The 18082-nt window shown below is 27.4% G+C and overlaps 1 protein-coding gene across 1 annotated transcript; it reads left to right on the top strand.

Moving 5' to 3' along the window:
* The first annotated feature begins 6799 nt into the window (after positions 1 to 6799).
* On the top strand, positions 6800 to 17747 carry LOC148230781 (uncharacterized). The gene is made up of 4 exons (XM_088194494.1): positions 6800 to 7010; positions 11381 to 11576; positions 12016 to 12287; positions 16220 to 17747. The coding sequence occupies exons 1-4, from the start codon at positions 6984 to 6986 to the stop codon at positions 16976 to 16978; spliced, it is 1254 nt and encodes a 417-aa protein (XP_088050620.1). The 5' UTR covers positions 6800 to 6983; the 3' UTR covers positions 16979 to 17747.
* Positions 17748 to 18082: the final 335 nt, after the last annotated feature.

Genomic DNA, 18082 nt, shown 5'->3' with positions numbered 1-18082 from the left:
CAGTTGTCGTACATAAATTGTAATGTCATATATGGCCTACTGCACTTGAAATCAATCACAAAAATAGAGTCAACGATATATTTCGCATGGTGAAATATTACATAAATAAATTATATAATACTTTGAAATAAACAATTAAAAAAAAATCTTGATCTTTTACAAATATTTTTTTGAAAATATACTAATCTTAGAACTATGTATTAACCATTTATATTTATTGCAAAAGTTGAATTAACAGGTTAAAATACATTTCAAGACTAAATTCTGTTATAGAATCTAATATCTGCTCTTATATTTTTCCCATATGTATATCATATGTATACATATATGGGTAGTAAATTCATACAATTTAATAAATACGAAATACTTTCCTAATGCGGCGCTTGAGTGCAATAAAATTATACATGCATATTAATGATGATTTTTAGCATTATATAATCTTTCACATTACATTAGTTAGTTTGCACATGTCAACGTGTGTTGGTCGTATGATTTAAACTAGAGGTCAAATCGTTCATCCTTGTCCTGCTGGTCTCAATCGGGTTTTCAAGGGAAAACTCGGTACACTTTTCTCGACACGTGTTTTCTTCTCTTATAGAATCTTCTTATAAAAACAAGCAAACAATCTTTAATATTAAAAAATACCAATGTAAATATTATATACTACACACAAAGCAAGCATTAAATCATAAATGACAAACAATCATATCAAACCCGATGTTAGCATAAACATCAACCTGAATGAATAGAGATTAACAAATTCAATGCAAAAGGATGAACCAATCACTGTATTTATTCAATTTGAGTGTTGATATTTGGTAATTCAAAAAAACTAATCTGACTGTCTCATATATCTTTTACTTCGATCGTTTTATATAATATTTTAGCAACTCAAATATTTATCTGAAGTATGTTACATATCAAATTTAAAAAGTATTTGTACAAGATATCGAGGTTCTCAGAATAAAAATCTTAACGTAGTTTATATAATTTATATGTAATGCGAGCCAAGAGAAACCCCGTATCTCTGGAAATATATAAAGTTATTATTTTCAAAAGTAAAGTTAAAATAACGTACTAATAAAATAAGAACTAACCACCAAAGTGAACTATGCAAGTTTATACAAGTAAAATTTTCTTCATGATAATATTGCATTTTTTTTAGTTTTCGGCATTCTACGGTGCATGTGCAAGGTCTCAAAAACCCGGATATTAAGCACTTGACCTTCATATTTTATTATAAACGCATTGCAAAAAGTGAGTTCGTTGATCGTTGCATCGACTGCTTGCATAATTCAACTGCCAAATCAGTTGTTACGGCATTTCTATTTATAACACAATTACGATAGATCTAAATGCCAAGTAAATAAATATTTATAATAATTATAAAGAAAATAATATATTTAAGCTTTTCTATTAAAAATTAAAATACTAAACTCGTCGCGGAAAACCAACCAACCTCGTTGCAATTTTCCGCGATGAGTTTACGGACGTCAATGTTAGCCTTGAACGTAACACGTGATATTGCATATGATATATGTATATATATAAGCATGTTTAAAGAATTTCATAATTAAACGATTGATGTTATATCATATTATGGTATAAAGGTAACTTAAGTAATCGGCATTTTACTTTGACAATTGATATATCTACACAAGTACCATTGTTAAGTCATCGTTTTATGTAAAATATTCGAGTGTGTAATGGTAGTATGTTATAAGTAAATAAAAAACAACAAACAAGATTGCTGATCACATAATCCATTGCATTTCCAAGAAAATTATTTAATAAAATGCAAGTACAATGACCGAATGCACGAGCAGTTCTATTGGAAGTTTTCCAGTGATATTAATTATTGAAGGTCGAGTAAATATACAAAGATAAATAAATATAATATCAACGTGTATACATATACAGATTGTTTCCAAAATGCATATATGTATAATACCTTAAATAATAATATACTACCTTTTAAAAGCTCATTTTTGATATTAAATTAACAAAAGTGAATATACATACATTGTTACGACTCTGAATATTTTATATATTATTAATATTCGGCAACAGCAAAATATTTAACCGGTTGCACGTATTGCTATGTCTAGAACCGTCAAGGTGAAGTGCACTTTTTGCATTCAGCTAATGCTGCACATATATAACAGTATATGTTTTTCAACGATACCTCTTCCTGAACATTTGACATTTGACTCTAAAAAAATAAGTGTCAACTTTTTACAATATATAAATTTAATTATAATAATGGTTGATTTAATCTACGTGAGATATTGAATTATTTATATATTGTTAAGCATATTTATGTAATTTTAAACACCGATTCACATGCGCTTTATAAAGTAGTAAACATTAAACAATAATGTGTAATTTATGTACAGGGTCATTTTTATGTAATAATAAATTTACCCATGTGACGGTTCATTGATTCTATATTATGACGATGCGAAATTAATCAGATTATATATCGCATATCTTATTATCGAATACGGCATAATTCATATTACGAGTTCAACGAACTAATTTTATTCATAATAATACTGTTTTATATTATTATTAACAAATACTTATTTTAATTATATTTACATGTATATTAAAACTGAAATATTGTTTAGTTTTAAACTTTATACGGTCAACGATCTTGTATGCAAAAAATACATTTTAATGTCTAGGGTATTATTAGATTGTGTTAAGCCCCAGACTGGATGCATTAAGAATGACTTTTTTGAGAAAAACATTTAAAATTACTAATGTATTGATAAATATGTTGTGCTTGACATGCCTACCGCACTTTGATAGAATAATATTGAAAAAAATATAACCGTATATTTTTTTAATCACTAATGCAGAGATGCAGGGTTATAGCGCTCAAGGTCGGTTATAAAACGCAGTTTGCATGAAAAAAATAACTGGTTTTCTATGCCAATATGCATTTGTATAATTTTTAGATGTTGCAAAAAATATATTTTTAACGTTTTATTTCTAAGAATCGTCAAATTGTTGAGAATTGATCGAAAATGTTTTTTTTAATAGCGATTTTATAATAATTTTATAATGTATAAAAGGTTATTGACACATTTTGTGAAACATTCCAAAATAAATTATTATTTTTCTTCAATAAAAATGTGCTTAGTAATTAGTTGTTATAATGACGTATTGATATTTTTACTACAAAGATTACGATTGATAATAAAGTACTTGAAATTTACTATTTTTATGTAATAAACAATAACACTCAAAATATTATTCTTTAAATCAACAAATCCTATCTAATCTAAAACATGTAAAAAAGTATTTTAAAATATAAACATTAATAAGAACAAATGTTTTATTTGATAGATTTGTTCAACAGATTAATTTTTCATACATTGCAAACAATGCTTTAATAAAATTGTGAGCTTTTAAATTCAGTTGAATGAAAATTTTTACTTTGTAGTTAATATGTTATTACTAGTTTACAAAAAGCTTCAATTGTACATTTTGATTTGATACAAATAAAGCAATAATAAAAATATTAGAATATGTTCAAAATTAATTGTATGACGAAATAATATCAAAAATTACTAAAAATCTTCTTAATTTCTAATCCAAATATACTTGAAAACCCATAGTACTTAAACAAAATCTGATCATAAATAAGTGCTTACGATTTTATTCGAAACTATACATACACAGTAAACATTTTATTAATTAATTCTTAAGCTATTCTCGCTTTTTAATTTAAAACTTATATACATTGCAATATTAATTACATTTTTTTTATATTTGCATCAGAACAATTTTTGTTTGCAAAACACATAAATTGAACATGAAATGAAAGCGTATTCAAAGAATTTTTTTATGCTAATGTATCAATGTCATAAATTAATTTTTATTCTATTAAAAATTTGTACTTAAACACGCATTTTTAAAACATTTTTGCATTATAATACAATTGAGCTGTTATTGCTTTATTTCTATAACACATTTTCCATTACACAATTATATACATTTATCATAAACTTTTTAAGCTCTAAACTTTTAAATACACTGTTTCTATTACATTAATATTATTATTAGTCTTTCATTTAATATTATACTCATTTAAATTTTTAACTACCCTTAGAAAATATAATATAATTATTAATTCAATAATTGTGAAGGGTTACGATGAAAATGACTAAGATATTAATATCTGAAGCAATGTAAATATTTTCAGTTAGTTTCATTGAATATCTTTGTTTAAACAAATTTAATCAAATATTTTTTCATTGTCTTTTAATTCCAAGTTTCTAGTACATGCTCGTGTGTTATAATCTAACCTAACTTTAGTCTCATTACTTACTTAGTAGTTATTTATTGTGTAACGCCTATAATACTGTAACAAAAGATTAAGATAAATATTTATTTTAGTCTAATTTTTAATTTTCAAAGTAACGTGTGATACATATGTATCTATATATATATACAACATAACATCCACATGCATGCATAAACAAGAAGGCAATTCTTCTGAAATAGTAAATTAATATAACCGTAATAATCATGCGTTGATTAACACAAATTAGTTTTTCTTAGATATTCCTAATCTCACAGAATTCATATCGTAATGAATAATTAAAATAAAATCAAGCTAGATTGTGCATAGGGACATTTGACTGTAAGATGTAATAATAGTTTATAAATAATAAATTATAATATATATGATTTGGTTTTAGTCTAGTATCTATATCTAATTAATAAATAGTTGTTGGTTATGTTTACTTCGTTTTAACGTATTTGGCTAACGCCTGCCATATTTTAACGAAAGATTAGCAATAAATACATTTATATGTTAGTCGTCGACTTGAAATATTGCTAAATAATCTTTTTTTTTATTGCAATCAGTTATTGAAAAATTTTTAAGCAATTATGAAAAAACCTTGTTTGGTCATCAAAAACCCAACATCGAGTAGTATTTGGGAGATTTTATCATTATTTCGTGTATGTCAAAAGATTAGTGATAGTGGAACATCCGCGATGGTCATAAACGAAAAATCAGTTACAGTGATTGAAAATATATCTATGTAAAAATATGTCAAAAAAGTTAGTCGATGCTGAGATTAAAGCTATGTTTAATTGGCTTTGCACCCGTATATCAAAGTGAATTTACCATTAGAAATAAAATGTTCCACAACCTTTTATATTTTTATTATTTAAATTTAATTTGAAAGAATCAAATATAATTAGGACTGGTAAGAAAGAGACGCGAGAAGATAGAATCAGAGTTGGATCACTAAGATCATTTATTTTAGTATGACTTCAACAAAGAACCTACCAAATAATACTCGCTTTTGCCTGCTTTTGAGAATTTCGCAAAAATATCGCATTGCTACAGTTTTATTTGGGTGGTGCTTTTCCACAATTTTTTTCACTGTTTTTTACGTTTTACACATTCGTGATATCATTTAAAATAGAGGTATTTTTCCGTCCTTAACTTAGCTTAGTTGTAATCACGTGACATCATTCGTTTATCAAGTCAATTTTTTATTTTTAAATCGCTAGTTTTACAAAATACTCGCAATTCAAGGTACTACTGTATCTTATTTTTGTTACTTTTGTGGATTTTAAACTATCTGGGGATACAGAATTCTGCAAAGAAAGTCGTCTTGAACTTGTCATATTTTTAATATTTATATTTAATTAAGATTCACAGAATTTCAATAAATGACATGCATTTATTTGGCAAAATTTCCTGTTTAAAATTCACGTCAAAATCAATGAAATCGTGCCATCGCTGTTGCAGTAGAATCGCTCGGTTGTCTTGCGTTTATATTAAGATTTTTTATAATAATATTACGACCTACAATAAATAAGAATTGAATGGAGCGTATATAAACCGAATTGTAACCAAAAGGAAAGCGCAAAAAACAATTATCTCTTCTCAGAAGTCAAAAATTCACGTCAAAAACAATAAAATCGTGCCATCGCTGTCGTAGTGGGAACGTTCCTACAGGGAGAGGAACTAAATTTTATATAGGCTCTTACCTCTTATCACATATAAGAATTTGTCAGCCTGATTCACTGAGAGCAATAACCTCCAAAGTATATAAATTTCCTAATATTGAGCTAAATATCATGTTTCATATATGTATAAACGCGTGAAACCTTTAAATTGTTTTAACCACCCTTATATAAAAGTTAAATATGACCATAACATTCCAATGTGTTAATATAATTAATGCTGCATTTTTCATTAATATTGCAAAAATAATATGATCGATAGGTTTTAGGCTCAGTGCGAATACAAACTACATTCATGGTTCATAAAAAAGTGTATTGCCGTTATAATCTTTTAATAATCGAATTTTTTCAAGTTTATAATTTTTATCTATTTATTTAACAATATAAATAACAATTATTGTTGACAAAACATTTACATGTTATACAACATGAGTCAACCTTTTCACCACGATAACATAACCACTTGGAATAAAAATATTAACTCGTCTATAATATTTTGAATAAGAAATTACTATATTGTTTACGGTAGCTTTTGATTGTTGGATCAGATTTCTATGCAATTTTCTTGTAATTTTCATACATTTTCACTCCAGGTAGTGGAAAATATTATTACTGACTCTCATATCACTTCAAAGTTGCTTTATTACCGCACAGTGGGATGGATCAGAAAGTTTTCCGTTGAATTCTATTGGACGCCTTCCCACCTAACCTTAACCTTGGCGTGTAAGTGGGGGCTATGGTGGCGCTCAGTCCCTGGTCAACCCTTGGCGCCAGTTGCGCATTTCCTGCACATGCAATCAGCTGCATATGCAGCTGCGCGGCATTTCGCGTCGAAGGTCGCGTCCCACGTATATTTAGCTATTAGATGGCGATAGGCGCAGTGAGTCGCGACGCGTCACCAAGTCCAAGTGCATCACCTCGCACCTGATCCACTGATCCACTTCCATCAACCCTGTTGGTCAGTCCGCTCTGAGCGACCCTTACACATGTCGCTGAATGCGGAGCGGGAAAAGGTAAAGCGGAAATGTGAAAATGTGTATAAAAGATTGTGATGATATTTTCGATGAAAACTTGTAATGATCAAATATCATAAATTAAGCTTATTGTGTAATATGAAAATGCACGTGATAGTATGTAAAAGAATAGTTTAAAATTGTCCTGTCTAACGAAATTATTCAATTAATATTCATGATATATAATCTTAACAAGTAAATCAGGATAATAGCAATCTTGATTATTAATGTGCAGTTTTGATATTCAACATCTATATTACAAATGCGCTTAAAGTTTGTAAAAATAATTGTAGTAAATTATTAGTAATAAAAGAAAAATACACAATTATTTAAAAAAAACACGTTTTCTAATATTAACTACAATTTGAAATTTATGGCATATAAAATATGGATTATAATATAAATATCATAAAAATAATCAAGCGGTAAATGCGCCGAAGGTTGTTTTTTAAAGCAAGTGGATGGACATATAAAATATGGCTTTGGGTCAGTGGCTTATCCGTCTGATCAATAATTTTAATGAATATTTTTTTTTCTTATTTGATACACAAGGTGGCAAAAATAAAAATGTAGAAGTGTAAAAAAGTACATTAACATTTGGATAGTTTAAAGAACAACTATATATGCTGTAAACTAAACTATTATTTAAGTTTTGTATGTATGTATGTATATTTATATACGAGATTTAGTATGTATATTTTTTTCGAGGTTTTATGTTGTTTTATATACAATATTCTCTGCTGATTAAATTCTGCATTCTGCACAAATCTTAATAATACATAAGCACTGAGCCTGAAAAATATTGTGTTTTTCTATTTTTTACTGTTTTTATACGAAAATTGCTTTGAAAATTTGCACCTGAAGATATCTGCCACATCACAAATAAAAGCTTGTGATCATTCAATCTAGCAAAAACGGTGCTATTGAAAAAATAGGTGTATAAGATTCGTATATATTGAGTGTTGCACTAAGATATTTTCATAAAATGCTTTTTGCGATTAAACTGTAATTTTAACGTCCGTCTTTTCTAAGCTGCAGTGTTTTAAATTCGAACTTGTTATATTACACCAGCATAATATACGATTGGTTCAAGTCGGTGAATATTACCAACACCATCTATATAAAAGCCAAATAGCTCAGCTATGTCGTGACGTCACGAGTGTCAGGGTATCAAGCTTTTAGTGAACAATGAACAGTCTAACAACGTTCAAGTGTGCATATGTTTAATCTTTAAAAATAATAAAGGAAGAGATCAGAAAAAAATGTTACTAAGCGATTGAACTATTTAATATGCTCTCAATATTAAGCCTGAAATAAAACTCGGTGAAAAAATCATTTATCAAATAAAAATTAATAAATTAAATTAAATACAATAACAATTTTTTTTCTCTACCTAAATGCAGGATAATATATTTACAAACAAAAGTTATTAATGTCATATTTTTAATATTCATATAATAAAAATCTCATAAAGTTGTCTTTTATTATAATATAAGTATTATATAAATAATCTAAAACTGCAATATTTATAATTATATTTAAATGCAAACATATATAACATTAATTTATTTATTAAAATTATTCATGAATATTACAATACTCTTTTTATATTAAAAAACGGTACTAAAATGCCATTAATATACCTCACCCTGATAACGTTACATACGAGCTGTCTGGCTTTGTATAATTGTAGGTATTACATTACCCGAAAAGACCTGAGTTCAAATCCCATATTGACTCTAGTGTTTTAATTTTATATCTTTTCTGGAAGATTGTAATTAGTGACCTTAATATATTCATGATTATGTTATATGATCACAGTTTTCCCAGATTTTACGATTCGCATGGACGAATATTGTGATGATTAATTAAAATCGAGAAGGGGTGTTCATATAAAGTATCAAGAAAAATCTAATAGTGAGCTACTTCAGCTTATAGAAAAGATCATATATGTATTTAAAAAAATTAATTTATTACTGATTCTTCTAATTTAAAGCAATAAACAGAATAAATAAATTTTGAAGAATTAAGTGCATGTGTTGGTGTATTTAGCTTTAATTTGTTAAAAATTTGTTTTATTTAGACTTAAGATTGGTAGCTAGTATTATACTTAAAATTCGTCAATCACAATTATTTATCTATTATTTAAATTTTTAATTTGTACGAAAGATTTATTACTGTAAAATTTTCATATTTTTTTAATAAATACAATAATATGTTTATTTGTATATATTATATTTAACTGAAGTTCACGTGTTCTATAAAACCTTTAAAATTTCGTAGTAAGAACTTATATAATATATTCATGAATAAAAAGAGATGGAGGGTTTTATTTTTTTGTAAAATCAACGGTTTTTGCCACTATATTGGTCCATATTTTTTTTATTACAAGATAATAAAGTCCTATCATATTTTTAATGAGTTAATATAAAGATGAATTACCAGTGTATATAAATAAAATGGTTTATTATTCAAACACTATTTGATAATTCATATGAGAGACATAAAAAGTCCAATTGTTTTTTTATATAAACTAAATTTAAAGCAGGAAATGCTTTAAAATTTTTATTTATGTTGAATTAGGACTTTATTGTTTATGTGATATATAAATCTAAAATATTGATAGTAATAATATATTACACGAATAAGATTAATCTAGAGCAAAAAGCGTTACGCTTTTTGTACGATTTTGATAAAAATGCAATCAAACGAAAATTAAAACATAATGATGTAAACATGCATTTAAGTAAAAGCGCCATGGTTTGATCGTTAATTGGTTATAAACCTTATTTACTTCAATAATATATTAATTTAAAAGATATGATATAATTAATACCTTTTATGAACATTACATATATTAATTATAATACGCCGTAAGAATGGTATCGTGTTCTAAAAAGTTATCATCACATGAATCATTCCATAATTTTTGGTGGAAGTGTTATGTACAACATTCTCATATTCTCACTTACAGTCATTTTGGTTGATAATATTTTTATTGTTGTTGCGTATTTATAACCAGCTTGATATTTGTGATTGTGGTTATTACGTCGACGAGGCTGTTTCTGTTTCCAATTTCCGTCACTTAAATTGATCTTAAACTGGAAATTAATAAATAGCGTTACAGCCTTATTTTAATATTTATTTCTATACTATAAAAAAACAATACCCAATAAATAATTTTTTAGTTATTATAATTCTAAAAAGTGATTTTTGCTTAAATGCTAGCTCTTAAAATGATAAAAAATAGATATCGACGCGCAGTTTAAAATGTCAACAAAACCTGAATACCAAATTTTAAAGTTACGTGTGAAGATACGATTTTATCATTGTACAGAATTTTATTTTCGTTACATTATCATGCAGTTAATGTATTTTTAAAATGAAGCGTATTGTCAAAACAGTTAATTTAGGTCTATTATTAATAATACATTTATAATAGACCTAGTTAATATTTAATACTTTATTTACACTCACAATATACGGATGTGAAAGTGATAAACTTTCAAAGTTGCCAAATAATAACGATAAGTAATCAAATTTTTTTTCTAAGTGTATTCAAACATAATCCTTATCGATCGAATTATGCAGATTATCTGACCGGAGTTAACGTACTAATCATCATATTTTTGATTTCTTATCGTTCCAAATTACATCACGATCGTTGACCGATTGCGAATTGACATAATCGGTTATTAATTCGTCGATAAGATACGATGAATGAAAGGTCGATGAACCGAGTGCATACGAAAGCAATTTCGCGCGCACAAATTTGACAATTAAATATGTTATTAACAAACATATGATAACGAAACATACAACATTACTAAGCATTAATAGTCTTGTTTCGCCGCTCGAGCTTTCAGGGTGGTCCCTACGTACCGCCTTTGAACGTCTTGTATTTATTCTATAGAATTAGAATAAATATTTAAGATCGTTCGATTTTAAAACATTAAGCAAATAATTAATTAAGGTATCTATTATTTATATTGTTTATTTATAAAAGGCAGATTTACAAAATGCTAAGGTCATCACCGATGCAGATTGTTAAATAGATACGATTGGCGGTCAATGATCTCGCTTAAGATAATCGTAAATTGTCAAAAAATCTATAAATATGTTTACTGACGTTCGTTTTAATTTATATTTTTTGAAAACGCACAGTGATCGCTCGTCACTGTACGTTTTAGAGGAGAATATATCAGGTCGTTTACTTTTCTATAATGACGGCAATGAACTACGAATGTAGAGTAAGCATTAAATAGAATCGCTTTGACCCCGTGTTTTTGTTTGTAAAATATTAATAGACTAGATAATAAGATTTTCCGCAAGTGTGATTTATCGATGTTTGATATACATATTCTTTACAGATGCCAGAACCAATGGTCTTCAGCAAACCATTGGCAAAAGACAAAACGATCCTGCTGGACATTATGAAGAACGATCAGGATGATCGGGGACTTATTATGGTCGATTTTGATATTTCATATCCGTGTGGAAATGGAGACAACTACATGTCTCAGATTAAAAAAGCAAAAGTTAAAGTTAGAAGATCTGACGGAAAATGTAAGTTAACCCTAATACTAAAATAATTTTCTTTTCAATTATAGGTATTTTTTTAAACAATCTACAGTATAACTGTTCATTTAATATTTAATCCAATGTATCTAGTCATGAGATTGCTTGATTGATTAAATATATTGTATTACAATTTTAATTAAACAACATTTAATTTATTATAAGGTATTTATTATCAAAAATATCCATAAAAGTTAAGCGTTAGTCTTGATATTATGTATATCAAGACTAACGCTTATGCTGAAATTATTGCTTTATCATTCTTGGTTATTGAACTTTCATAGATATTAAAAATGAAATATGAATTTAGTGGTCACAGTTATATCTAAATGTATTAAGTGTCTCAAAGTCCAAAAGTCATTAACCCTATCAAACAGTTAATAGATGTCGATTATTAAACATTAATTTTAATCATTAATGTTTTTAGGTGTACAAAAAAGCTTCATAATGAAAGTACAAGTGCAGGACGATGGCAAGAAAATGATGTTGATGGCCAATGAGGTCTGGAACAACGAAATATACATGTACGAAAATTTGCTTCCGGCTCTGACTCACTATGCCGGAGAAAAGTTACCACAACCAAATTTCTATTATGGTGATTCTAACTATATAATTGTTGAAGACTTGTGCGAAAGCGGATACATTATGGGGGAAAGGGTTTGTGGTCTTGATATGGATCAAACTAAGGTTGTAATGGATGTGAGTATAATTTTAAATATTTTTTGTTATCAAATCACAATAGATTGATTAGGCAAAGATTTTGTAGTCGAATTCAATAGATCAATTAAATACACATTAACTCATATACCATTTTGTAATCAATATGTCAATATATTCAAACGATCTTTTGAAATCCGTTTCAATAGATTAAAAATAAAAGACGCAATAATTTAAATGTGTTAACCAAATATTATGACTGATAAATACATATTATAAATGGATCAAACGAATTTCAAATATACGATAATATTGCTTTATTCAAATATGTCGCAATATTTTTAGTACTAGTTATATCTGGATAAGTCACGCCATTAATATGACTTGAAACCAATCATTAACTTATAGTAAAAAAATATATTTACTACAATATTTATAAGATTTGGTTAAGGGTAAATTAATAATTATCTACTGTATTATGATTTTGATCCAAAGTAATTTTTATATTTTGAACAACTATTTTTAAAAATCTAATTTTTTTTTTTTTATTAAAATTCTTTTTTTTATATAATAAACTAAATCATATTTTACAAAAGGTTATACAGTTATGTATGTATTAAAATAGATGTTGACAATTCGATAGTGCTTTTTAAAAAAATTACGAATTTTAAACTGTGATTCATACTAAAAAGATTTATTGAGCACAGATCAGAGTAAAGAAATTCAGTTCATACAAAAAGATAATACTTAATCTTAGTACCTAATTAGAAACTTGCTCATAAATAAACTTGCCTCAATAATTAAACGAGAGAAATTCGTATACTAATATATCAGATAATTTCTGTTAATGCTCACGATATGCTCTTCCGATGCTCTCGGCATTCTACTTTGCTCTGCCGAGTATGCTCTACGAATCGCTAACAATGATAATTCAAAAACAACACCCTATTTGTTAATATCCATTGGCTAGATGGCCAAGGTGGAAAAAAAATTCATTACGTATTATTGGCTTTTAAAAATTGTGGTTATTGTGCAGTACTAGTTGTCCTACACGATTTCTATATTCTTTGTTGCGCTACTACATTAATAATTAGTTTATTAGTAAAATATGCGAAGTAAAAATATAAACGTTTTAAGTAAAATACATTATAATGGCCCTTCGCTTTTATTAAATTAAAGTTTGAGTATATTATTATATTATTAAAATAAAGCAAATTAATATTAAATGGTTGATATTGGTAGACTCTACTAATTGCTCGCGGGGTCTAAAATATCATTCTTAAAAAACACCAGAATAGTATTATTTTCCAAAGCTCAACGCACACGTGCCACAAGTCATCGCACTGATCCTTTGTTTTCCTTATAATTTCCCGCATCGATTAGAATAGGCAAACGTTTGTTACAAGAAGTTGCGCAATGATTTACATAACATAGATTTCAGAAGCTTTTTTTGGTAGTTCGTTCACATCGGTGACCATTAATGAGATCATTGGCCCAAAACTCACACGTCTGATTACCCATTGTTCGGCTGCTAGTTAGACACCTTTTGGGTTATGATAATTACCCGAGATCTATATACGTATAGTACCAGTGTAATGGCTTGGCATTGGCATTGGCAGTGACGCAGCTAGCAGCGAGACGATCGATATGCGGAAACTAGGTCATACTAAAGTGCAGTATGCACGTTACACGCAGCTATTTTAGATGGTGCTCTTCCTGTTGCATGTAGCAGTAGTTTCCGATGTGAGGTATACCATTTTATACTTGATGGTAAAACGAGAAAATTATTTTTATTTTTTTAATAAATTTACACTAGCACAAAAAAATAGGAAATTTTATAAACGAATTAAAAAATTGATCTTGATATTGGCAACAACTATAAAATTGCAATCCCGGGATTTCAGAATTTAAATTTGATAAAATTAGTAAGGATTACCAAGTTTCTGGATGAGAAGACGGAAGAGAATTCAATAAGTGTAGACAGCGTTTCGAGTGTCTCTATTTTTTATTCTATTTACTAAATCTCTGATACATTAATTTGTAGATAGATTTAGAGCATGATTCCGAGAGTTGAGCTAAAACGTTTTGCTAAAGTACATCAGAATTGGCGAGATGAATCTTATGAGCGATGCACAATTGGTATTATGGCTTGGAAAATTTTCTAACGCGCACTTTGACACTTGGAAAATTATTACAATACGATGCTCTTTCGGGCATTTTTAAAGTAATTTCATACAAGCATTGAACATTTAAAAAAATGAACAGATACCAATTCCATTATTCTGGACAAAAAATCAATCGCAAAATTTTCAGAATTATGTTTACTAATCTCAAGATTTATATATACTACACACTATCTCGATCTTACATCTCGTATCAACTTTCCCTTGTATACCTATGTGGGTTTTTGTCTTACAGCTTTGAAAACTATTACCATGTATCATATTATGTATAACATTGTTAATAGATTAAGACTATAGATTTTATGTATGGGTACTTCCTGAGAGATCAATAGATTATTTTCGGTTGTCAGATATAAAATAATAATATTTGTAGAATTAATCTGTGTTTACAATGACCGTCGCAATGTGAGATGAAGCGTGTATTCAGGCCATGTTCTTACAATAATTGTGCACCTGATTTTTTAATGGGTTCCTTGCTTCTTTGTAACTGACCTTCTTTACAATATGTAATATATATCATTTTATACGTGAATATAAAATTAAATGACGAAATGGACTATTAAAATAAAATAAAACATATGCCAGTAAAAACGGATTACGTCAACATGCAATTCTATACTAATAATTTTATTATTTATACAATAAAATCAATAATTATAATTTCGGCTATAAATAAATTAAGAGTATAGAGTGTAATAATAATAATTTCTTAAAATTGATAATATGAAAAAACTAAACCTTATTGAAAATAATCAATGACAAATTTAAAATAAGCGTGTAATTTTACACATATAAATAATAAAAACACTGCAAAAACATTTTGCAGAGTATTTTCATTATTAAATAACTGCTAAATTATTAGTTTTTTTATTACATATAGCCTTATACAATCACTTGCTCATTTTTCATTCAATTAGAAAAACGTTCAGCAAAAAATTCCCGATTCAGACTAACATATTTTATTTTTTTCAATGAACAAAGATTGTTATAATACATATTTTTAATAATACGTATATAGTACCTTAATGCTATACATGATATATAAATTAATATGACATACAACACACTAGCTAAATACTTTCATTAAGCTATTATGATACTTTAACTTATCACCTATATAGTGAGCTATACAAAAAGTTAATTTAAGAAAATTATTGCTTTAATAATTACTATTTTACTGCTAAAACTGTTTAAAACGACTCTATATTTATTGCTTAATAGTTCATTGATTTATGAATTATTAATCAATTAAAAAATGGTTCTTTATGCACAATATTTCATTAAATAACTGTTAATATTTATGGCCTTGGCAATATGCGCGTGATTGCTTTATCACTAATAATTTTTACATTCTCAAGTGCACTGCAATATTGTCACTAGATATGTGCATAGCTATGTGATATATTAAAATTCATTGTCATTGTCTGTTTCTCGTTAGATTCGGCCTTAGCAATCTTCTTATATTGATAATTCTAAACACAGAGACACTGTTTTCAATATGCAAAAATATATAATTTACCTGCGCGTTATTTTGGCTACAATTGAATAATTAATTTAACAATAGTGCTTAAGCTATAAAATATTTTAATGTGATTTCCTATTATATATGATTGAAAAATACCAATTGTAATTTATTGTTGTTTATATTATACAATACAAGTACTACTGACCTTGTACTGATATGCAATATTATTTTCCGCGTTTGACAATAGTAAAAATCTAAATTCGCGTCATAGTTATCGCAGTATGTTATGTTATTAAATTCCTAACTTATCAATGAATTGCTTTCAGGAATTGGCTCGCCTGCATACGTCATCTCTAGCTATGCAGTATAAGGACGCTAAAAGATATAAGCTGCTGAAAGACATCCAACATCCCTACGACACTGAAGAGAGTTTATCTAAAGTCGTTCCTTTCATTCAGAAGAGCATAATGGATGCCATTAAAATATTGGAGGAGAGATGTGATAAAAAGTACAATAACGCGATTGCCATATTATCTGACATCGCAAATAACCAAAGCAAGCACTTACCAAATATTCGCAAACCCTTCGATGACCACTCAGCTGTGATTATCCATGGAGATATGTGGATCAACAATGTCATGATCAGCCACGATCCCGTCAGCAAAAAACCGATGCGTGCGAAATTCATAGACTTTCAATGCTCGCGGATGGGAGCTTCGTCGATGGACTTGCATCATTTATTATACACTAGTGTAGAGCCAGGGATACGCAGATATAAGTTGGAAAACCTCTTGGAATTCTACTACAAATGCTTCGTGAAACATCTGAACAACTACCTTAGAAACGAAGCTGAGGAATATAAGAAAAGCTTTACTTATGAACGCTTCTTGAGCGAGTTCCAACATTGTCGCTTATACGGACTCTTAAACGCTATATTTATGCTCCCTGGCATCACTATTGATTCGAAAAGCGAGACTTTTGACTTTTTAAATTTAGATGCTAACAACAATACCATCAAATTAAAAGAAAGGCTTTTGGACGTCGTAGACGAGTTCATCGAAAGAGACTGGATGAGCCTTAACTAAAGTCCGTTTATATTTTATTTTTTTTACAAAAATCTATTTTTTTACATATTTACAAGAAAACACTGTGATAATTATAAACGATTACCTGATCATTTTATAGGTTTTATATACGATTACCATTGAGGATAGTTTATAGTTATTTTATTTTAAGTTTTAAACAATGACGAAATTATATGTCGTCTTCGTGTTTGTGTAGTTTTTTTTCATGTCCATGTCATAAATTTTGTTTATTTTAAGTTTATTTTCGAACTGCATGAATATTTTATATTTTGATAAAATTTACTAATTGATTGGTTTATACCATTTATAACTAGTCGAATGATTGATTTAATTTAAGATTGAAAGTTATTGAATCAAAATATTATATTTAGAAAGACCTACAATTATTCCAATGACAGTATTTTATCATAATTTTATTTTTATTAACCACAATGTTGCCATATAGGTTAATTAAAATAACATTCATTTTTATATTTTTAAGTATTTAGATAATTATTATTTATTCCGTGCCTATATATTGAATTTAGTAAATGTTATTCTTAAACTATGTAGATACCATAGTCAAAATAAAGGCAAGGCAAACAAATTGCTCAAGTTACCGATAGTCATACCAAATAAAATAAAATGTTATGTTCAAACGGTAAATAAGCTAATGAATATTATAAAAAATATATTTATATACTGATGTTACTAATATATTATATTTTTAATTAATCAATATTATATTTTATGAAATTATATTATTATATTATTGTATTTTTCATTGAAGATAATGTAATTCGAATGGAATAAATAATAATATATAATTATTTTTATTTATTTATGAAAGTTTTACTACTTCGTGGTTTTTCTGAAAGAACTTAATAAATCAATCATTTAAAAATGTGATATTTCTTGAAATTGCCTTAAATAAAAAAGGTTTTCAACATTAAAAAATATCCGGTATAAAATTTTAAAGGCAAATATATTAAGATGAACGACTTCAAGAAACTGATTAATATTAATTTTAATCAGAACATCATTTTTTACCCCTACAGGTAAATTTTGAAATTAAAATCAACGGTATTAGTTTAAATATAAGTTAAGAGATGTCGTTGCAAATTT

This window comes from Plectrocnemia conspersa, unplaced genomic scaffold (genome assembly GCF_051122295.1).
Source record: "Plectrocnemia conspersa isolate PC_06_02 unplaced genomic scaffold, ASM5112229v1 ptg000010l, whole genome shotgun sequence".
NCBI lineage: Eukaryota > Metazoa > Arthropoda > Insecta > Trichoptera > Polycentropodidae > Plectrocnemia > Plectrocnemia conspersa.
This window is presented reverse-complemented; position numbering and strand designations above follow the sequence as displayed.